Raw genomic sequence first — 21,996 nt, 5'->3', positions numbered from 1 at the left:
TGGGCGGGGCGTGCTGTGGGACGCTGGTCTGGAAGCAGCTCCCACTGGTGTGAAGGGGGTGCCCAGGCCCAGCTGGGGTGGGGGGGTGGCTGGAAGGCCCCGTCCAGTTGGCTGCGGTGGGTGCAAGCCTGGGGGTGCTTTGAGACGGCAGTCTCCTGCGTTTGCAGTGGACGCGTCCGCCGTTGAGACTTGACCGGCCTCACTGCGCAGTGTTCCCTCGGGGACCGGGGAAGGAGGGGAGAGCTGAGGGTGAAGGAGGTGTGAAACCACACGTCCCTTTTCGGTTCTGCAGAGGATCGGGGAGGGTTTCCTGACGGACCTGAGCCAGTTGAGGAAGCTGCTGCCGCTGGCGGGCGACGAGGCCCTCATCAGGGACGTGGCCCAGGTCAAGCAGGTGGGCAGTGTGGCCCGGCCGCGGCCACCCCGTCACCTCCCAGAGGGGCTGCTGGCCCCTGCGCAGAGCTCGTTCGGGGGAGCACACGGGGTCCACGCAGGTCCTGTTTCCGCACATGGATGCTGTGGGGGGCGGCCTCCCCTGCGGAGCATGCGGCCTGGCCTTGGGGCCGGAAGTGGCCCTTCGTGTGGCCTTCCCCCATCGGCCCGCCTCCATTCTCTGCTGGTCTGACCCTCAGCGTCTCCCAGGTCTGCTTTCCTGTTTGTCTGGCACTTGGGCAGGTCCACTTTCGGAACTACGCTTCCCCATGTCCCTCTGGGGCTCGGCCCCGGGAACTGTCCCACCATCCTCCCCTCTGTTTTCCCAGGAGAACAAGGCAAAGTTCGCCGCCTTCCTAGAGCAGGAGTACAAGGTGAAGGTCAACCCCTCCTCCATGTTCGACGTGCACGTCAAGAGGATCCATGAGTACAAGCGGCAGCTGCTGAACTGCCTGCACGTGGTCACTCTGTACAACCGTGAGTGTCCCCTCCACGTGGTCACCCTGTACGACTGTGAGTGTCCCCCTCCACGTGGTCACTCTATGACTGTGTCCCTCCACAACGTGGTCACCCTGTACGACTGACTGGGACCTAGATCCTCTCCTTGCGCGGTTGGTTGAGGGGGCGATACTGCATTCTGAGTGGGGACCTCCTGTTTCCCTGTGTTCAGTACAGAGCAGCCCAGGGGCTGTGCCGGCTCAGGGTGGGGGCCTGCGGGCCCTCGGAGGCTGGGTTCCAGGTTCAGTTCCGCACTCACTTTAAATTTAGTAATGATCGATATTACAGTTACTTGGAAATACTTCACTTAGCAGAGGCGGCATTTCAAGTTTACTCACTGGAGCTGGAGAGCATTTGTTTCTCTACACCTTGGACTATTTAAGCTCATCTGATCATGAAGCAGATGTGGATCAGAGACCCCCAGAAAGTAAATATGCACGTTTGCTTGTTCTTTAAATAAGGAAATAGAGCCTTAAGGAAAAAACTTCGCTTTAACATTCTGTAATGCAGTGAAGTGGAAGGTGGGAACCACAAACAGCCTCCCAGACACAGCGCTCCCAAGAAATCAGATCTCCCGTCGCCAGGAGTGGGCCTCCGTCCCGGGGGAGCCGGTCACTCGTGAGGCAGACGTGACAGGACAGATGCCGATCGGGGTTGATTTGGCTCCTACCCGAGGGGTCGTCTCCCCAGCCAGACGCAGCTGCTCACAGAGACGGGTTTTGGGCTCCTCGCCGCGGTTTTCTTTTGTGCGCTTGATTTTCTGCACTTTCTCTGTCGTTGCCCCAGTGGTGTCCCGAGTGCCCTGCTGGGTGGCCCTCCCTCCATCCCTGCAGCGGTCGGACGGGGCGGTCGGCCTGTGTGCACACCACGTCCGCGCTGCTCCGCCAGCCTCCCGTGACCTGCCTGGTCTGTCTGCGGTGAGCGCGTCCAGTCTCTCGCAGAGCCGTCTGCCCGCTTCCCTGTTGTCCACACGCCACTTGCGGGAGTGGAGCCCGAGGCCTCACGTGTGCAGGGCAGCTGGTGGCCTCTCAGGAAGGATGCTCGGCCGAGGCCGGCATTCGCTGGGCCGTGCACCATGCGCCTTGGTCGTAGGGGAGCGGTTTGCTCGGCTGTGCTGGCCGGTGGGTCGGTTTTCCTGATGCTCGGGGCCTCTCGGCGTGCTGGTTGGTACCAGCACGTGTTACTTCTAGACGTTGCCTTGAAGCGCAGCGAGACGCCTGGTGCTCTTGTGCTGGGGTTCCGGCGAGCTGGGGCTGGGCTTCTGCCGCCGCCGCCTCCCTGCCTGTTGATTTCTCTCTGGCATTTTCTGCAGGTCCTTCCTTTTCTGTTTCATGTCTGCTGTGTCCCCGTGAGTCTCCCCTCCCTCGTGGCTTCTGTGCTCGGCCTGCACTCTGTGGGGCGGTTCTGCTGTCCCATCCACGGTGACAGTCACAGGTTGGAGACTTGTAGGCCGGCTGGTCCCATGTCCTGCGTCTGCAGCAAAGCTGTGTGGCCGCTCTTTTCTGGGGGAGCTGCCTCAGGACCCCTTCCCAGGGCCTCCCCACCCCGCGATACCTCCGCCGTGGTCCAAGTCCTGGAGGCCCAGGAAGGCCCTGCCTCTGTCCACCAGGATGTCCAGGGCGCCTTCCGAGGGTGCCCTGTGGGGGGCCCTGCTGAGGTCTCCCTGCACCACCCCCAGGATGCTGGGGATTGCTGAGCCCCGAGTCCACGGCCCGTCTTCCCCTCGTTCCGGGACCAGGCAGACCTTGCTCGATGCTCTGCAATTAACAGATTTTTCTTCTCTACTAGTTACTGTAAAAGTGCAGTTTGTGGGTTTGGGGTTTTTCCTGTTCTCCGTGTTATTCTGTCTGCTGTCTGAAAGCAGGAAGATTCAGAACTGAGGGACAGTTGTGTTCCTGCTGGAACCTGAAGTCAGGTGTTAAGACTGGCCCCGGCCCTTTACTGGTTCCTGTAAATCACAGGGCTGACCCGTCTCCCTGGCGAGCGCTGTACACCCCACCCCCCACCATCTGCCCTGCGCAGGGGAGGCCCGGGGGCTTCTCACCTCTGCCCCAGCAGATGCCCCTCAAGGCTGATGGTGAATTTCCAGAACCCCAGGGGCACCTGTCTTCCAAGTGCCCGCCACGTGCAAGGCCCTCAGTGTGGTGGCCAGAGCGGCTCCTGTGTTGGGTGGCTCTGGAAACAAAGGTGCAGCTCCTCCACTGAGCTGCCTGGAAGCACCTCTTCCTGGCTGGCCTTCTGTGCTGACCTGGACCACGTGTAGGGCGGGGGAGCCAGCCCCCTTGTCCGTGGGGTTCCTGGTTCAGCAGCGCCTGCCTCAGGCTGAGCTCTGAGAACACCGGTCCCCACGGCCTGTGCCAGGGCTCCGGTGTGTCCGGCTGCAGGGGCCTCACCTGGCCTTGTCGTCCTGCAGGGATAAAGAAGGACCCGGCCCAGGCCGTCGTACCCAGGACTGTCATGATCGGGGGCAAGGTGAGGTGGCGTCCTCTGCGCGCGCTCAAGGTTGGGCTGTGGGGGTGGAGGTGCTGCCGCTAGGTGTGCTTGTGTCCTTCAGCTCAGTGACAGGAGGGAGCTGGACGGGGCCCCTGCCTGCGCAGCATGGCGGGGGGGGGGGGGCAAGGGGCTTGCGGGCCCCTCCCTCCGGGGGCAGCGCCGTTCCCTTGGGTGGCTGCCGCCCTTCCAGCCTCGCCCACACTCGTGTGCTAGGTGGACGCAGGCCGCTGGCTGCCCCATCAGCCACTGGTGCGTCTGCTCTGGGCTCAGCCGCGTTCATTTCTGACTGTGGCACCTGGTCTTGGACACGCAATCGCGGAGTCCCATCGTGTGGCTGCCATGCAGCGGCGGTCCTGTCCTCGGTTCGCTCCGTAGAACCTCCAGAGACCCGCCCCCTTGACTCCTGCTGAGCCGTTTTTAAGTAAATGACAGACGTTGTAACACTTTGCCCCTAAGAACTTGTCTTCACAATGACGTTTTTCCTTGGGCACCGACCCCGCCACCATCGCACCTGAAACATGTCGCTAATATCCAGCTGGAGCCATGCGCCCGGTTGTCCTGCTAGGGACAGCTCACTCTGACCGAATCAGGGCACACGGTCCTCGTGTGGGGGGTGGCTGTGGCTCCTGACTCTCCCGTGTCAGTTTCTCTCCACATCCCCTCTTTTTTCCGCCCTGCAGTTCACTAGTTACAGACCTGGGCTGTGTGTCCCAGGCTGGCTCCCTGACCGTGCCCCTCTGGTCTGCTCCAGGACCTCCCTTCATTCCCTGTGTGTCCTGTAAGCTGGTAGTCAGTTCGTAGAAGCCCTCGTGCCTTTTCTTTGTTTCTGAAAAACAAACCGGAATCAGAAGCCCGAGCTTGAGGCTGACAGGCCAGTGCATGCGGGCAAGGTGGCACCCCCCGTGCATCCGTCTGCTGGGCAGAGGGCAGGGCATGTGGGGACGCCGTGGCCTCGGCCCCGTGGAGCCGCCACCCCATGCCAGGGCAGGCCTGGCATGGGGGTCTGCGCTGAGCGCCTGCCCCCGTCCATCCAGGCGGCGCCTGGCTACCACATGGCCAAGATGATCATCAAGCTGGTGACATCCATCGGCGACATTGTCAACCAGGATCCAGTCGTGGGCGACAGGCTCAAAGTGGTCTTCCTGGAGAACTACCGGGTGTCCCTGGCCGAGAAAGGTGAGGGAGCCTACCCTGCCTGGGCACACGTGGTCCTTGCTGGTCAGGGCCTGTCTCGCTCCCGGGCAGATTAACTGCCACAGGGGCCAGGCCCCGCGGCCGCAGAGGCTTCATGGCCAGAGGCCCCACCTGGCAGCTGAGGCTCCGGGGAAGCCCTGCCTCGCACGTCCGTGGCCTCGAGCTGCCCCCCCTCCCCCAGAGGGTGCTCTTCCTTGCCCCCACCTGCTCGCTCACTGGCCAGCACCTGCCCCTCCTGTCCTTCTGAGGGCAGCTCGGAGCCTCGGTCCTGTGCCCACTCTGCTTTGTGGGTCCTGGGTGTGGCCTGCCGCCTGGAGACAGGCCTACGTGGGGGCCGGAGGTGCGGAGTGGGCTGGTGCCTGGGCTGACCTTGAAGGGGTGGGTTCTGGTCTGACCCTGAGAGCCCGCCGGCTGGGTTGGGGTGGAGCGGAGGACGGGGAGCAGGGATGCGAGGGCAGGCAGGACGGAGGCTGGGTGCCCAGTGCCACGTGGAGAAGCCTGTGCCGGGAACCCATGCTTGGGAGAAGCCGCGGGGCTGCACTGGGTCATGTCCTGGCTGCTGTGCCCAGTCTGTACACGACCCAGAGTAACTCCTGCGCGTGCGACCACCGGAAGGTCGCCCCCCGCCCCGCCCCCGGTCCTCCTCCTGTGAGAGCTGGATTCCCCTTGAAGGGGTTACAGGAGCCTCACAGGCTGAGACGGAAGGGACATCAGGGTGCAGGGGAGCGATTACACCATCAGGTCAGGACCAGGGCCCCCGCCAGACTTTGGCTGGGCATCTGCAAAAGGTTCCAGAACAAAAATCCACTGCACCTGCCAGGCTTCTCCTCAGTGGCACTGACCTTGGGGCCAGCTGCGTGCCGCTGGAGAAGTCAACACGAGGCCAGGGCTGGCAGAAATGGAAAAGTTACTCAGCTGGCAATCCATGTCCCCACCCAGCTCTGGAGATTCTGCTCAGCCATGAAAGGTTTTAGGGGCAAAGGGGAGGTGATCTCAGTCAGTCACCGGGACGGGGTCAGAGTGCTCGCCCCCTCCCCCAGCGCAGGCTTGGTGGCCGGGCTCTGCTCGCAGTCACTGCAGGGGGAGCTGGGGAAGAGATCCTGGCATCTGCTACTTCTATTTCTTTGGTTTGAGGAAAGAACAGGTTAGGCGAGGTATTGTGTGATTAGGGGACTGAAAGGGTGTGTCCCTGCAGGTCAGTTACAACACAGCTTTGCTGAAGTGACAGACCCTTTCCTGGAGAGCCTCCACCTGGGCCGCCCGGAACCAGGGAGGGGCCCTCGGGGGGGTCTGTGCTTCTGCACTGAGTGTTCATGGCCGACGAGTCTTGCTCGTGCCTCCATCCCCCCGCAGTGATCCCGGCCGCGGACCTGTCGCAGCAGATCTCCACCGCGGGCACCGAGGCCTCGGGCACGGGCAACATGAAGTTCATGCTCAACGGTGCCCTGACCATCGGCACCATGGATGGGGCCAACGTGGAGATGGCTGAGGAGGCAGGGGCCGAGAACCTCTTCATCTTTGGCCTCCGGGTGGAGGACGTGGAGGCCCTGGACCGCAAAGGGTGTGTGTCCCTCTGGTGCCTGTGGGCACCAGTCGTGGGTCTGTGGCGGCCTCCCAGGGCCCGTCTGCCCACCTCCTGGGCACCACGCAGGCTCCCTGTGCTGGGGCTCCGCGGCCCAGCCTGCATGCTCCAGGCTCATTGTTCCCAAAGCGCCAAGAGCAGGAGCCCTCGGGGATGGGGGGCCAGAGCTGCTGGGACCTGCTGCCCTGACTTTGTGGAGTGACCCTGGTAGTCTCGGAAGAGTTCTAAATATACAGGAAAACTGAAGCGACAGTACGGGGAACCCCGTGTACTCGGGTAGCTTCCTTGTTTTTCGTACAAGTGCTCTTCCCTGTCCCGGGACCCCGTCCAGGGCCCCTCCTGTGTCGAGACTTCACATTTCTACTGGTTTTTCACGACCAGGGACATGCTGGGGGGCCCAGCCTGGCCTAATTCTGAGCAATAGCTGAAACTGCCTAATCGCCTGAAAGCTCGGGGGAGTTGGTGAGGCCTTGGGCACCAGAGCCCAGAAAGTCAGCCTGTGAGCACGCCCTGCTGCCCTTTCTGCGCCATCCCTGTGTCCTGGGACGAGCCCGTCTGGCACACGGGGGGGGGGGGGGGTGTAATTTGAGCAGTGCCCCCACGGGGACAGCAGAGCCATACGCCAACGTGTCTGTAACAGTAACAGGACCCCGTGGGGCTGACGCACCCATGGTGGCTCCCACCTCTCGAGGGCCCAGCGGCTGTCATGGACGCACGGCCGTCTCCCCGCAGGTACAATGCCCGGGAGTACTATGACCGCCTGCCCGAGCTGCGGCAGGCCGTGGACCAGATCGGCAGTGGCTTCTTCTCACCCAGAGAGCCGGACTGCTTCAAGGACGTCGTCAACATGCTGCTGAACCATGACAGGTGGGACGGCCCGCTGCATCCCTCCCTTCCAATGGGTCATTCTGAGGGTCCTCCAGGCGGGGTGAAAACTGCGTGTTGTCTGGGTGAAGCCTGGGCCTTGGTGAGCTCTCCCTCCTCGGCCCATCCAGGGCCTGGGACCTGAGGGGCCTCTGACGGTGCCCGGGGAGCCCAGTGGTGGTCTGGGTGGAACGAACTCACTCACGAGGCTGTAAAGTAAGACGTGGCTGCGTACATGGGGTGTGTCCTGTGCCTATCAGTCCTGGGTGCGGCCTTGCTCACGGGAGCAGGTCCACAGTGCTGCCTCCTCGCAGGTGTCACCAGGGTCCGTCTGAGGCTGAGACGCGGCCTCTGTCCCACTTCCATCTCCTTGGGGCTGGTCTGTCACTTTTTTGGTGAACGCTGTCTCCTGCCTGAGGTCTGTGTTCAAGGAGGGACCTTCCAGGGTTTTATGAACTGTTCCTGCCTCAGTCAGTTTCTGTAACCATCAATCCTGCACCTCCATCTCTCAGTCCTGTGAGACCTGAGCCTGGCAGTCACCGTGCCCTCCCCCTGGGGGCAAAATCGGCAGGAAGCCTCGCACTCAGGTTTTTAAGAAGAATGTTGGGTTAAAATATGTCTCTTCTAGAGTAGCGTCCCCAGGACACAAGTGTTGCTCACAGAGCAGCCCCCGTGGCCACCCCTGCCCTGCAGAGTGTGAGAATGCAGTTGGCCAGGGTGCCTGCCCAGCCCAACTTCCCGTCTCCTGTTTCAGGTTCAAGGTGTTTGCAGATTATGAAGCGTATGTGGCCTGCCAGGCTCGGGTGGACCGGCTGTACCGGGTGAGGCTCTTGGGTCCCGAGCTGGTGGGGGTGCGACCGTGTCCTGCTGTCTCGGGCTGCTCCCAGGAATCATGGGTCCTCTTGTGGCTCCTTCCACTCGGGGACTGACCCTGCCGCCCCTCTCCTCTCTGTCCACACCGGCTCAGGCTCCTGCAGCCTCTGGGCAGCTGCCACAGTGCAAGTGAGCAGGGCAGGAGTGCCCATCCTGGGGCCCCAGTGCCCTAGCCTGCGACCTGACCGCCCCTGTGGTGTGAGCAGGGGGGCGCGAGGCCCTGGGAGAGGGACAGGCCTCATGAGCAGTGTAGACCGTTGTGTGCTGGAGAACGTGTTTAAAACGAGGATGTGGACGATTTCTCGGAAAGGTGTGAGCGTCCACCGCAGCAGCGAGGGACTTGGAGCTCTAAGGCGCAGAGCTCCAAAGGCAGGGACGCTGGTGCCAGCGTGTCCCCCGTGTGAGCTGCGAGGAGTGGGCGTGTCCACTGGGGTCTCCTGGGAAGACCCGCTCCCGAGCCTGGGGTGGTGCACTGAGGATGGCAGTGGGGGGGACACTGGTGATGGGGGTGTGACCGTGCAGTCGTTGCGATGGTTTGTCCAGATCGTGCAAGGCGCTCTTTGGACAGGGCCTGAGGGGCTTGTGCTTCTGACTCGGTGCCCGTCCCGCCCCTTCCCCAAAGGAACGACTCCTGACTTCCCTTGAGTGAAGGAACAGAAGGGGCTGGGAAACCGGGTGATCGTCAGGGCTGGCTGGTCAGGGAACACTCTTCTGTCCGTTGTGTGCGCAGTGTCCTAGCGGGACGTGGAGCATTCAGGGCGGGGACCTCCCGGGCTCCTTGCCCCTATACCTGGTCATCTGGTAGCTTTCCTGGTGGGCAAGGCCCCCTTTTCAGTGGAGATTCCTCGTCATCCATCAGGCTGCCCAGGGCTGAGTGCTCGGCTGGGAAGAGCCCACGATCACACAGCATTGGCTTCCCCCCACAGAACCCCCGGGAGTGGACTGAGAAGGTTATCAGGAACATCGCCTGTGCCGGCAAGTTCTCCAGTGACCGGACCATCACCGAGTATGCCCGGGACATCTGGGGCGTGGAGCCCTCCGCCCTGCAGACCCCACCCCCCAGCCTCTCCAGGGACTAGGCCCCCCTTGCCGACTCTGCCCCTCGTCCAGCTTCCCAGCACCTGCTTTTTTTCCCACTGCTGTTTCTGGGAGGAATGTGGGGATCATGGTGGGGAAGGAAAGATGCTGACAGAGAGGCTCTCCCGCCGCCTGCAGCAGAGCGGAGCCCGCGGCACTGACCAGGGTGGCGCTGACCGGGGCAGCTGGCCTGCAGCTTTGCCCGCCCACCCTGGGAGGTGGGGAAGGTGGGGACGCCAGCCGGGCTCCCACAGCCTTGCATGTGCCTTGTGTGAGCTTGTTTTTAGCTTTGAGCCTCTGGATTCTGGGGTCTGGGCAGGCAGTGTGGCAGAGCCTGGGGACGTGTGTATGTTCCTACAGCACTTGGGCTGGCCGTCTGGTGTGGCCTCTGGTCCTCCCTGGCCCAGCTCTACCTGCTGGGAGGGTCCAGTGCTCTGGGCCTTGTCTCCACAGCTGCCCTGTGGGCACCCGAGACAGCTGGGGTGACACTGAGGGGGACACCTGTGTCCAGCATCTAGGGGGGCCTTGGGTGAGACAAGGATGACTGGTAAAAAGTCAGTTTGGTTTTGCTTTTTCAAAAAAAAATTTTCCTTGTGAAAAAGAAACTAGTTGAAGCCTTTCATTCTTTTAGCAACTGAGCCCAGTGCTTTTGAAGCTGCTGCCTGGGGAGGCAGTGGTGGGGTGTTCTCACCCGGCCCTGCCGTGGGACCAGGGTGCCTGCCTCTGCTGGATGAGGCAGGGCGTGCAGCCCCTACCCCACACCCCTCCATGCCTGGGGTGCGTCTCCGTCTTACATGTGAAGCCGGCCCCCCTCCCCGCTCCCTTTCCAGCAGCGCAACAGCCTGGTCTGGAGAAGGACCAGGTGGGCCCAGAGCGGAGCCCAGACAGCAGCCTGGAGCCGTGGGCAGAAGCGCCTTCCCGGGTCTCTCCCACCTCACCTGCGGCCCTGCCCTCACCTCCATCCTGACTGCACACTTCTCCAGGGTCACGGGGACGCCTTCTGGGGTGTGACTGTGCCCCCGATATGCTCTGCTGCCCATCCCTAGGCCGACTGTGACCGTCACTGTGCCCCTCCTGTACCACCTCGTGTGAGAAACCAATTAAACTGCTTATGCTTGGCTGACCCGGCTTGTGCGCTTCACTCTGCACCGAGGGCGGTGCGTGGACCCGGTGTGTGGCCCTGTGGGCGGGGGGCCAGGCTGCACCACAGCCCGTTGTTCTGGGCCTGAGGACAGTCTCACCCAGCTGCATGTGGGACCAGGAGCATGTGTGTCTGGGCCACCAGCTCTACAAAGAATCGTCCAACCCAGACGCTGGGAAGACCGGCATCAGGGTGTTGACACTTAGGTGTGAACTGCATTGTTTTCCACCCCCGTCTTCTGCCACTGCTCCTGGCCCTGGGAAGTGGAATGCCCTGGGGACCAAACCCCCCCACCAACTGTGTGACTGCAGATTGAATAGAAAGCCAGGAGGGATGTGATTTCCCCGCTCAGTGTCACCCAAAAGCGCGCTGCAGACCCTGGTGGGGATGTAGGAGATGCCTTCTCCCGGTCTCGGGTCTAGGGAGCTCCCGTGACACACGCGTGTGACCAAGGTTCACAGCTGTGAATGTCCAGCTGTTCCAGACCACAGATCGACCCTGTGACCCTCCGAAGGGTTGGTCCTAACCCAGTTTAAGCTCAAGTGCTTGGACCGAGGTCACAAGCTGAGACAACCCCCCCTCCAGGTGCGTGTGCAGACCTAGTAACCTGCCAGGTGATGTTCTGGCAGCTGCCCCTCAGCACTCCCTTGTCCTCAGATTGTCAGACACCTGCAGAAACAACGACAGCTCACATTTTTACTTTGCCTCCTACCTCACACCCCTAAGAAGATCTGAGGCAACTTACAGAGACACAGGACTTGATCCCAGTCGGAGCAGCCCAGGTCTACACGGCCTGTGAACAGGTCCCACGGCTTCACTGGCCAGGACGGCCTGGGGATGTGGCTCTGAGCTGTGGGGTGGTGATCTTATGAAGGGGCTGCCTGGCCAGGGAGGCACTTTCTGGTGACTCTCAGGACCTCTGACACAGAGCAGTTATAGGAAGGCGGCATCGGGTTGGGACGGTGTGGCCCAGCGGCGACGGAAATCTGCGGCCCTGCAGGCAGCGCTCACACCTGAATCTGACACCAGGAGTGCAGGGCAAGCCCATCCAGTGAGGAAACACAGACAACCTGACAAAACTGACCTTAGGAGAGGCAAGTCTGTCTGTTTCAAACCTGGTCTAAGAAAAGGCATGGGGGTGCTGGCACAAAAGCAGTACATGGGTCAATGGAACAGACCAGAGAGCCCAGAAGTAAACCCACACACCTATGATAAATTAAATCTTCAACAAGGAGGCAAGAATATACAATGGAGAAAAAGACAGTCTCTTCAGGAAATGGTGCTGGGAAAACTGGACGGCAGCATGTAAATCAATGAAGGTAGAGCACTCCCTCACACCATGCACAAGAATAAACTCAAAATGGCTTAAAGACTTAAATATAAGACAAGACATGATAAACATCTCAGAGGAAAATACAAGAAAAACATTATCTGACATAAATCTTAGCAGTGTTCTCCTAGAGCGGTCTACCGAGGCAATAGAAGTAAGAACAAAAATAAACAAATGGGACCTAATTAAACTTACAAGCTTTTGCACAGCAAAGGAAACCATAAGCAAAACAAAACGACAACCTACAGAATGGGAGAACATTTTTGCAAATGATGCAACTGACAGGTTTAATTTCAGAATATATAAACAGCTCATACAACTTATTAACAACAACAACGAAACAAAAACCAAACAACCCAATCCAAAAAAGGGCAGAAGACCCAAACAAGCAATTCTCCAATGAAAACAGACAAATGATCAATAGGCACATGAAAAAATGCTCAATATCACTAATTATCAGAGAAATGCAGATCAAAACTACAATGAGGTATCACCTCACACCAGTCAGAATGGCCACCATTCAAAAATCCACAAATGACAAATGCTGGAGAGGCTGTGGAGAAAAGGGAACCCTCCTACACTGCTGGTGGGAATGCAGTTTGGTGCAGCCACTGTGGAAAACAGTATAGAGATTCCTCAAAAGACTGAAAATAGACTTATCATAGGACCCAGGAATCCCGCTCCTCGGCATATATCCGGAGGGAACTCTTAATTCGAAAAGACACATGCACCCCAATGTTCACAGCAGCACTATTTACAACAGACAAGACATGAAAGCAACCTAAATGTCCATCAGCATATGACTGGATAAAGAAGTTGTGGTGCATTTATACAATGGAATACTACTGAGCCATAAAAAAGAATAAAATAATGCCATTTACAGCAACATGGTTGGACCTAGAGATCATCATTCTATGTGAATTAAGCCAGAAAGAAAAAGAAAAATACCGTATATCAGTCACATGTGAAATCTAAAAAAAAGGAAAAATAAAAGGACACTAATGAACTCATCTACAAAACAGACTCACAGACATAGTAAATAATCATGGTTACCGGAGGAAAGGGGTGGGAAGGGATAAATTTGGGAGTTTGAGATCTGCAAATGTTAGCCACTGTATACATAAATAGATTAAAAAAAATTTCTTCTGTGTAGCACAGGAAACTAGGTTCAATATCTTGTAATAACCTTTAATGAAAAAGAAAATGAAAATGAATATATGTATGTATATGCAAGACTGGGACATGGTGCTGTACACCAGAAATTGACATACTGTAAACTGACTATACGTCAATTAAAAAAAGGAAAAACCATAAGAAAGCAAGACATGGGTTTTCCAGATACGAGAATAGCGACAGGCAGCTCTAAGGTGCTTCAGAAAGAAGGGTGACCCTCCAGCTGGCCCCCGGCTGTGAATACAGGCCACAGGGTTGGGGCAGGTGAACGAGCCCCTCCCCACCCCTGCGGAGTTCTGTGCTGAGAACGCTGCAGGCCCTGAGGATCGGGGAGACTCGGGTGGACTGAAGTTCTCCAGTCTGGGACAAACCATGCGCCTGCACAGCTCCAAGTCCCCTTCCATATTAAGATGTGTACCCTCTCGTCCTCGAGTAGAGGTGACATAGCTGGGCTGTAAGAAGCCATCGCCGGGGAGGTGAGAAGTGGGACCCAGAGGGGGCAGACACTGGCTGGGGCGCACGAGTGCAGGGGGAACTGGTCTGACAAAAAGCCAGACAAACGAGCCACCACCAGATAGCAGGAGCAGCCCGCATCCTCTCCCGAGTGGTCAGGGGCCCGCCCACCAACACAGTGATGTTCAGTGAGCTTGTTAACCGTTAAGGCTGAAAGGGTCACCTGTGTAAGCCTGTATTGTAGGAAAATGCCACCCCTCCACCCAGAGAAGCCATCCCCACCGTGAACAGGCCTCCCGCAGAGACAATGGCCCTTCCTGAGGAGCCTCAGAGTCCAGAAGGAAGGAGGAAAGACAGCTGCGATCCTTGGCCTTCCGGAGACACCCCTCTGCCCTATCACCGGGTTCTGGGAGTGGCCTGGGGCTGTGGGCAGGGCCTGGGCACAACTGGAGGTGTCACTGAGAAAACAGGCAGACCACCACCACGATTTTATTCTTAAATAAATGCTCAGTCTAAGGCCAGGTTAGGCGGACAGGTGGGTGGAAATTGGAGGAAGGCAGATCCCAGGCACCTCCCCCCTGGGAGCAGTGGGGCCACCCAGGGAGGCAGGGACACCAAGGAAGGCAAGCGGGTGCACAGGGCAGGAGGGGGTGAGGAACCACTGGAGTCCATTCCACATGTGCTAGGAAGAGGCAGAAGGAACCCAGGTTCCCCACATTCTCGAGGGTGGTGCCAGAGAGCGCAGCATGGTCCCAAGACCCCACGCCTCCTTCCCCAGGCTCCAATGCCCAGCTCAGGAAGTGGAGATCAACCAGCCAACGGCCGGAATGTCCTGTCACTGTCTTTCCAACAAGACCTCAGGGTGAGTGGCAGCAAGAGGGAGAGAGGGCCACCCGCCCGCCACCCGCACTGTCCACAGAGATCAGTGCTCCAGCTCCCAGGGCAGGCGCCTGAGGTCTGCCAGGGCCCCACTGCCCTCCCACTGGAGACCACGTCCTCAGTCCAGGTGCCTCTCCGGGCGCCAGGCTGGCCAGAGGGAGGGGACAAGGGCAGAGGTCTTCATGCTCTTCAGGCAGCGAGACTCAGTGCTGGCGCCCGGCGTCCGGCTTGCCCAGGAATTCCCTAGATCAGAGGGGACACCTGTTGCCAAAGGCCTGGAGGCCACCCTCCCGCTCGGAAAACTCTCACTGGGTTAAACAAGCAGGGCCCCAGCGGCAGCGCCCAAGTCAAGTCCCGACGCGCGGCACCAAGTGCGGGGTCACCAACGGCACCTCGACTTGAGCTGTTCTCTGGTCTGACTTTCCTGAAACATGTTCCTTTCACGGGGAAAAATGACAACCCCAGAGCAAACCCGCACTCTTTACGGCCCCTCAGCAGCCCACATCCGCGTGGCAAGAACAGCCAGCTGCCCAGTCCTGCCTCCAAAACTTCAAAGACAGCGAGAGGGGCATGCAGCTGTGACCCGGCCAAGGCCCAATCCCGTGCCTCCAACGGGGGGCCGGGCAGGGCCTGGTCCACGCAGCCCTGCCCTTTGCCAGTGGCCCACCCTCGTGCTCAGGTCTGTGCCCGGGGCTGCAGCCCAGCCTTGGCCAGGGTCCCGGCCAGCCCAGCACAGCGGGAGCACAGGCTCCCTGCCAGAAGCAGCGGGGGACAAACAGGCTTCTGCGGAGCCAGGCTGGGCCCGTGTGCCCTGTCTGCCCCGCATGCAGGCGCACTGACCTGGCAGGGGTGTGGGAAGGGAAGGAGGCTGTGTTGTGGACGCACCCCTGTGTGGCGCCTGCACTGCACAGCCAGCACCATGGGGACAGCCCAGGAGGGTGGACACCCCCAACCCCTCACTGTGACCGGGCCCCGAGACGGCTTTTGCGGCTGTAGCCCCACAGCCCCACACAGCCCCTGAGCCGCTGCCACGCAGGACGGCATCCCTGGCAGGAAGAGAGCGCCTACCTCAGGATCCGGGGCAGCTCGGGGCTCTTGTAGATGTACTTGTGCCTGTAGCCGAGGTCCGCGTGGAAGGGGATGAACTGAACCTTGAAGTCCCGGAAGCTGCGGGACGGGGCAGCGATGCTGTAGAGCTGGGGGAGGGTCAGCGAGTCAGCACCGGGCCTGTGGGTGACCCGCCTGCCAGCCTCCCCTGCAGTAGAGACCAGCCAATGGCCACCACCTCCAAAGAGCGGCCCGAGCGCCCCTCGGACAGTGCAGCCACCCTGCAGGCAGCCTCGCCCACAGCAGGGTCGGCAGAGGGTGGTGCTGGCAGGAGTTCAGCCCCTCGAGCCCCCACTCAAGACTCTCTCTGTCTTCAGGCCTGTCTCCCAAGGAGGCTGCCCTTCCTCAGGGGACCTCAGCACCCCAGAAAGGTACTTGCTACAGGATGGGGTGGTGGCCTGAGTGCCCGGAGCGGCCCTGATGGCTCAGTACCTGGGGCTGGGCAGACCGTGTGCCCTGGGTCAAGGCCAGTCCACAGCCGGCTCTGCATCTGGCCACCTCAGCCCTCCACCCAGCCCCGCTGTCTCAGGCCTGTGCTGAGGTGGCCTGGGCTCCCTCCCAGCAGACCCTGCCCCAGGTGGCTACCAGGGCAGACAGTGCCCTACCCCACCCCCACCCCCAGATCCAATCCTGCTTCCTGGCAGCAAAGACAAAGCAGACGCAGGGGCCCCAGGACAATGACGCACCCTCCAATGTCAGTCCAGGGCCAAGGTCAGGGAACAGGTGACAGGTTCTGTGCCAATTACACCCATGGGGGTCCCGGCCATTGAGGCCCCCTCCCTCCAGCCAGGACCTGGCAAGCCCTCCTGGCTGAGTCCCCGCAGTGAGTCTCTGTGGGGAGGGCCCCTGCAGGGGACCCAGAGGCAGGTGCCCGCTTTCCGCCCCCGTTTCCTGTGGCAGTGGCACCAGCCCTGCCCCTGCCCCGCTCTTCCTCATGGGCCTGCCGGCCGCAGAACCCTCCTCCTCATCCGCCTGGCCCAGCCTGGGCTGGACGCGAGTCCAACCGACACCCACCTTCCTGCCGAGCTGGAAGGGCACCACGGGGTCGTCCTCTGCGTGCAGGATGAGCAGGGAGCAGGAGATGTGCTTCACGCTGCGGGAGGGAGACACGCTGGACCAGGGCCCCAGGAGAGGCCGTCGTTCTTAGAGGGAATCCGGTAACATTTACAGGCAAGCAGGGGTTTGGCTCATAACGTTTGCTCAAATTTTAGTTCTACTTCTGTTTTTAGAACCAAAGCACATAACTGAGGGGAAATAATACTTCGTTTTTCGTATTATTTTAAAATGTAGATTATTAAATGTTAGCTGAACAGTCAGATAAGGATTTTTTTTTTTAAAGAATTAAAATCCGTAAAACAAAAATATCACAAAGATAATGTCAACAGAATGTGAATGCTGTTCAAAGAAAGAGTCTTTAAACACAGCACGTAACTTGCGGTTTAGCTAATGATTTTTAACACTAAACTTCATAACATCTTCCCAGAGCCAGACACAAATCAGGTGGCCGAGGCAGTTACTTTTTGAATAAGTTACTATTACTGTTTTAATACCGGTTCAGGAGTTCTGGCTTTGACAATTTTCAAATAAAACAGCTTTATGGACCCCCAAAACCTGTTGTTTCCGTGTTTCTTCAACTCTGTAGTCTTCCCACGTCCTGACCCCTCCGCCCTGCCCCGTCAGAGACGAGCCCCCGTGTTCAGATCCCACTCTCCCGGGATTCTGGTTTCTCTAAACTCTCCTCCCGGTACTCACTTCTCATCATTCGCAAACTGAATCCCGCTGCTTGTGATGGGGTCAAGGAAGAACCAGTCAAACCCAGGGAAGTGTCGGTATATCTGGAAGCGACAGGGAGATAGGGCGTCGATTAAAACCGCACGAGGCCAAGTGCCCAAGGTCCACCTGCTTCTGAGCCGGCTGACCTGTGGGACCCCCCGAGCTGTGCTGGGTACCCCTGCCCTCCCTGCCACCCACCTCAGACTCTCCACTCAAGAGGTCCCCAGACTGGCTGCAGAGGGGGCTGCCCACAGACGGAGCTTCCGCACCTCAGACCCGCTGCCAGGATCCACTCTGAGACCAGGCTTCCCATACCCAGCAGGCCGCCACCCCCAAGAAGATGGGGTCCACACGACGGGGGAGAAGAGCAACAGCAAAGACACAAGACCCAACAGAGGACAGCGCAAGGTGGGGCGGGCGGCGCCACGCAGAAGGGGAGGAAGAGACGGGACAGAGAAGCCCAAGAAGCTCCAAGGCCTCCGTTCTGGCCGGTCCGGGCCCGAAAGCACGGAATCCCCAGCGGGGCTTCCCTGGACCGAGAGCGGGCGCCCACCAGCCCCACTGCCGGGGATGCAGGGCCTCCTGGGCGCCCAGCCACCCTCAGACAACCTGGCACAAAGTGGTAAGCTTCCCGGGCAGCTCTGTGGTCAGGCCAGTGCCCGGAACTGAATGAGAAATAACTTCTAATAAAATTTGTGTCCACATGGATATTCAACTAATAACTCTTACGATATTCTTACTTATTTATTCTACATATTTACAAATAGTCATCTTTATGGTTCATCGCAATTATTTTCACTACAAAAATAAATCCACTTTTAATAAGATCTGTACTCGCCACTGAGAACGGATGGCTCTTCGCTTCTTCGCGGATATTAGTGAACGGAGACTCCAGTATGAGGGCATCTGGAGGTGTCTCTAGACAAATAAAACAAACGGCGAGCTGGCAGGCAGGCGAGAAGCCTTGGGGAGACACACCCCTTGGCCCCTCCTCCTGCCCAGCCCCCACTCCGGCCCTCCCGTGGGTGGCGTGTGGGAGGCGGCCACGAAGGGACACTGGGAGCCCTGTCTGCTGAGGCTGCCTGCCCAGAGCCCGGCCCGTGGTGAGGCTCCGCCGGCTGCAGAGAACTTGTGGGGCCCGCGGGGAGGCCCGCGAGGGTCTGCCCAGGCCCCCCAGTCTCACTGCTGCTCGTCCGCTACCGCCCACCTCACAGGACCCCGGCAAGGCCGGGAGCACAGCCAACGGCCAGCACCGAGCCCGCCCCGCGACCTGATGGTGAGCTCACGCCCCTACCTCGCTCACAGAGGCGCCGCACCAGGTTTGTTGCCACTCTGGGGACAAAGAAAAAGAAGTTCGGGTGAATCATGACAAAAATTGTCTCAGATGAGACTGTTCTACTCAAAAGTGACAGGAGGGGTTTGGGCAGGGGGAACACAGGTGCCCCTGCCATCAGCCAACCCTCCAACAAGGATGCCAGGAGGCCCACCTCCAGTCCCGAGGGGCGCCCTGCACCTCGCCTGGGCAGCCTCCCTCAGGGGCTCACACCTGGTCAGTGTGGGTGATGCGGGGACAGGCAGGAGGATGGGAGGGCCCAGGGCCACCCCATCAGCCAGGGGAAGGCATTCCTGGAAGTGGCAGCACTTGGAGCTCCCAAGTCTGGGGGCTCCTGCCATCCCAGGACCACAGCTGGCGGGGCCCATGCAGGTAGTCAGGGCCGGAGGCCTGCTCCCCTCTGCCCAGGGCTCTCTCTCCCTGCGAGGGTGGGCGGGCAGGACCCGTCCCAGGCACTGCCTGGCCTGCAGGCCCCGCTCAGCTGCAGCCACCACGCCCAAAGGAAGGCAAGGGAAGAGGGCAGTGCCGGAGGCCTCGGCTCCCTCTAGGAACACGAGCCTCACACTCGCAGAGGCCACTAAAGAGGCCCAAGTGGACCCTGAGGGGCCTCCTGTCTCAGCAGGTGGAGGACAGAACCACCACTGCCACCTCCCCACGTTTGGTGATGACGCCACACACAGGACCAGGGCCCCGGCTCCTGGGCTTGCGGGGCATGGGCAGACGGAGGGACCTCGTTCTGCTGGGACCCACCTCCACAGGCACAGTCCCACTGGAGCGAGTCCGAGTTCTCCCTGCAGAGGAGCTGGAGCACCCCAGCCCCCTCGTGGTCTCTGTGGGCTTCACAGGACCCAGAGGCCACTGGGGCCCCTCGAAGACCTGGCCTGGAAAGTCGCCCCAAGGAGACCTGCTCCCACAAAGCCCACGCTGGGCACTCTTACCCAGTGCCGAGGGAATGGCCCCAAATGTACACGGGGTTGTCTCCACTCCGCGCTTTGATCCAGTCAAAAACATGGAGTGCGTCGTACGTCATGCCCCGCTCCGACGGCGTTCCGACCGAGTCGCCCCAACCTGGGAATGCGGCAGCAGGGGCACGTCAGGCACAGCCTGCGGAAGCCCTGGAGCAGCACGCCCCCCGCCCACCATGGGCGGGCCCGGCCAGCGGCCAAGCCGGCTCGCGCTCTCCCTCCTCCTCAGCCCCTCACAACCTCTGACCCCAAACGGCCACCAGCAGCCCTTGGCTGAGTCTTGATGAGCAGCCGGGGTGGTCAGACACGCAGACCCCATGGCACTGAAGAGGCGTCCATCTGTGCGACACCTGAGCCTTGCTGGAGGCCACCCCACGATGCACTGACAGGCTTGGTCAGTGAGCGCCCAGCCCTGACTCTGTGGCCCGGCTGTGGCCCGGCAGTGGATAGGTGTGGAGTCAGGAGGCTCCCAGATGGGCAGGTTCCGGGCTCAAGGCAACCCTGACCCAGAAAGGAAGGGGCTCTAGCATCCTGTTTGTGTAACAGAGGAATGCCCCTGAGCCATGACCTCCCCGAGGGCCCTTCCCTTCAGGCTCCAGGCAAAGTGTGACTGTCATTTCCAGCAGCTCAGCAGTGAGTCGTCAAGTGACCTGAAAAGCACCACATGCTCAGGAAGAGCAGGTCCTGCTGCAGAAGCAAAACCCAGAGGCAGCAGCACAACAGGCCACCTGCCCAGGGTGGCCCAGACCCTGGTTACAGAAGGAGCCATGCAAGGGACATGAGGGCTCGGGGCTCTGGTGGGGGGCAGGGACACGGGGAGACGAGGACAGAGAGACAGGCACAGGCACAGGGAGCCACAGCAGAACTCCCGGCTTTTACACAGCTTAAAAATGCAGAGACCCAACAGGAGCTGAAAAGAACTAGTGCCAGACGGGATTGTACCTCTCGTCAGGAGCACAGGGAGGCGAACGAGGAAGAGGGCCGCCCCTCACTACCTCACGGGTCTAACAGCAGCAGCAGGAGGAAGGGAGAAGCCTTGCTTCAGTTTTTCTAACCCAGCACTTTCCTCCTGATGGACACGCTTCCATAGAACGACCCCTGCCCTACAGTCTGCAGAATGATGGCCCCAAGGGTGTCCACGTCCTGGTCTGAGACCTGGGACTATCACCTTCCATGGCAGGGCAGTGAAGGGTGCAGAGGAAAGGCCGCAAGCCAGCGGACACATGTTGGGCGACGATCCCGATCAGCTTGGGCCCCAAGTTGTCACAGGGCCTTCACTGGCAGGCGGGAGGGGAACGGAGGTCGGGGTCAGAGTGACGTGGGCTCAGGGAGCCCAGTGAGGAAGAGGGGCGGCCTCGAGGGGCTCAGAGAGGCAACGAGCCAGACTCTCCCTGGAACCTTTGCCCACACTCCACTTATCCCAGCAGCCGAAGATCTGAGCTTCTGACCTCCAGAGCCTCAATGTCATACATCTGCGCCGTTTCAAATATCACCTGTGCAGTGATTTGTGGCCGCAGCAAGAGGAAGCCGCCACAACGCCCACATCCAGGTGACAACTGGCTCCTGGGTCTGAGGATGCTGACCCTCCCTCCCCGCAGGTGAGCTGGCCCAGAGGCACACGCTTTCCCCCCACTGCTCCCTGTCGACACAAGCCTTTCCCTCACACATCAAACTGCAGGTTCCTGAGCTGCCTGGGGGGGTGGGGAGCAGGCAAGAAAGAAGAAATCCTGAGGGGTGGGAAGAGGGGTCTATCTACTTCAACAAGACGCGCTCTGCTGAGCACCAAGCCTGCCTGATGTCCAGCTGTGGGGAAGTCTGAGTCCAAGGAAGAAAACAGAGCGTTTTTTACGTTTAAAATGCAGCCAACAGAGAATACGTGCTGGGTTCCAGATGCCAGTGCCTCCCTGCGGGGGAGGACACGCATGGGACACACAGTAGACTACCTGGACCCTCCATCACCTCAGTGCGCTCAGAGATGCCACCAGTCACGGCAGTGAGGCCTGCCCGCCTGGGGGAAGGGAGGGGCCCGCTAGGTGACCATCCACAGAACCCTCACCTCTGTAGTCAAAGGTGACCACGTGGTAACCAAGGGAACTCAGCACCTGAAAGTGAAAACAAACATCTGGGCAACAAAGCCGAGCACCTTGGATGGAGGGCAGCGCAGCTCCACCTACACCCACCCTGAAAACTGGTCTGTGGGAACGTCATGAAGACGCCACCTCGCTGCCCCGCCCTGATGGGGCCTCTCAGCACCCAGATGTCAGCAGCTGCTACAGGCCACAAAGAACGTGTAGGGAGGCCTCCCCACGCTCCCATGGCCCTGGAACGGCACCCCTGCCTTCCGAGGGCCTGGCAGGTTGAGGCTGTCACAGTGCTGCCAGGGACTCTGACCACCCAGCGACCCAGGAGGAGGGACCCCACGGCGTGGAGACCACATCTGGGGACCCTGACTGCAACCCAGCATTGCTCAGATTTCACTGGATTTTTCTCATTTTTAAAAGATCTCTCAGGATTACGGGCCTGTTTTCATGAGATCACTACCCACAGCCCCCGCCCAGGCCCTTGGAGGGTGTGCCCAGAGCCACGTGGAAGCTGCACCCACTGTGACCAGTGACTGGAGGTATGCTCCTGTCCCTCCGGAAGAGAGTTGGCCCAGGCCACACTTCCTGCCAGCCCCCAGCCCCACAGGGCCACACCCTCTGCTCCCAGTGCAAACCTTTCTAGGAGAGACTAGATGGGAGGGCAGCTTTTCGGTCACTCCCCTTCCCTGCTTGGAGCCAGTTCACTACAGGAATAAGCCCTCCAACAGCCCAGAGCCAACCACGGGGT

At 60.0% G+C, this 21,996-nt stretch overlaps 2 protein-coding genes across 3 annotated transcripts in view; one reads left to right on the top strand and one right to left on the bottom strand.

Annotated features, from left to right (window-relative positions):
• PYGB (glycogen phosphorylase B) overlaps positions 1–10,136 on the top strand; it is a 37,820-nt gene extending 27,684 nt beyond the window's left edge. The window contains exons 13-20 of one of the 2 annotated variants that reach the window (XM_074347745.1): positions 293–394; positions 762–909; positions 3,344–3,402; positions 4,458–4,599; positions 5,971–6,178; positions 6,932–7,066; positions 7,818–7,884; positions 8,863–10,136. In XM_074347745.1, coding sequence (XP_074203846.1) covers positions 293–394; positions 762–909; positions 3,344–3,402; positions 4,458–4,599; positions 5,971–6,178; positions 6,932–7,066; positions 7,818–7,884; positions 8,863–9,015 — 1,014 coding nt within the window. In that variant the 3' untranslated portion in view covers positions 9,016–10,136. Of the gene's footprint in view, positions 1–292; positions 395–761; positions 910–3,343; positions 3,403–4,457; positions 4,600–5,970; positions 6,179–6,580; positions 6,699–6,931; positions 7,069–7,817; positions 7,885–8,862 lie in introns of those variants that run through there. The other variant, XR_012500731.1, reaches the window with a different exon arrangement.
• A 3,447-nt stretch (positions 10,137–13,583) lies between these two features.
• ABHD12 (abhydrolase domain containing 12, lysophospholipase) overlaps positions 13,584–21,996 on the bottom strand; it is a 70,351-nt gene continuing 61,938 nt past the window's right edge. Inside the window, exons 6-13 of the mRNA XM_074347746.1 lie at positions 21,224–21,269; positions 19,141–19,270; positions 18,164–18,201; positions 17,708–17,787; positions 16,849–16,931; positions 16,111–16,189; positions 15,058–15,185; positions 13,584–14,232 (exon numbers count right to left, since the gene is read on the bottom strand). Coding sequence (XP_074203847.1) covers positions 14,193–14,232; positions 15,058–15,185; positions 16,111–16,189; positions 16,849–16,931; positions 17,708–17,787; positions 18,164–18,201; positions 19,141–19,270; positions 21,224–21,269 — 624 coding nt within the window. The 3' untranslated portion in view covers positions 13,584–14,192. The remainder of the gene's footprint in view (positions 14,233–15,057; positions 15,186–16,110; positions 16,190–16,848; positions 16,932–17,707; positions 17,788–18,163; positions 18,202–19,140; positions 19,271–21,223; positions 21,270–21,996) is intronic.

This window comes from Camelus bactrianus, chromosome 19 (genome assembly GCF_048773025.1).
Source record: "Camelus bactrianus isolate YW-2024 breed Bactrian camel chromosome 19, ASM4877302v1, whole genome shotgun sequence".
Classification (NCBI taxonomy): Eukaryota; Metazoa; Chordata; class Mammalia; order Artiodactyla; family Camelidae; genus Camelus; species Camelus bactrianus.
The sequence above is the reverse complement of the archived record's forward strand: the minus strand, read 5'-3'. Positions and strand labels throughout refer to the sequence as shown.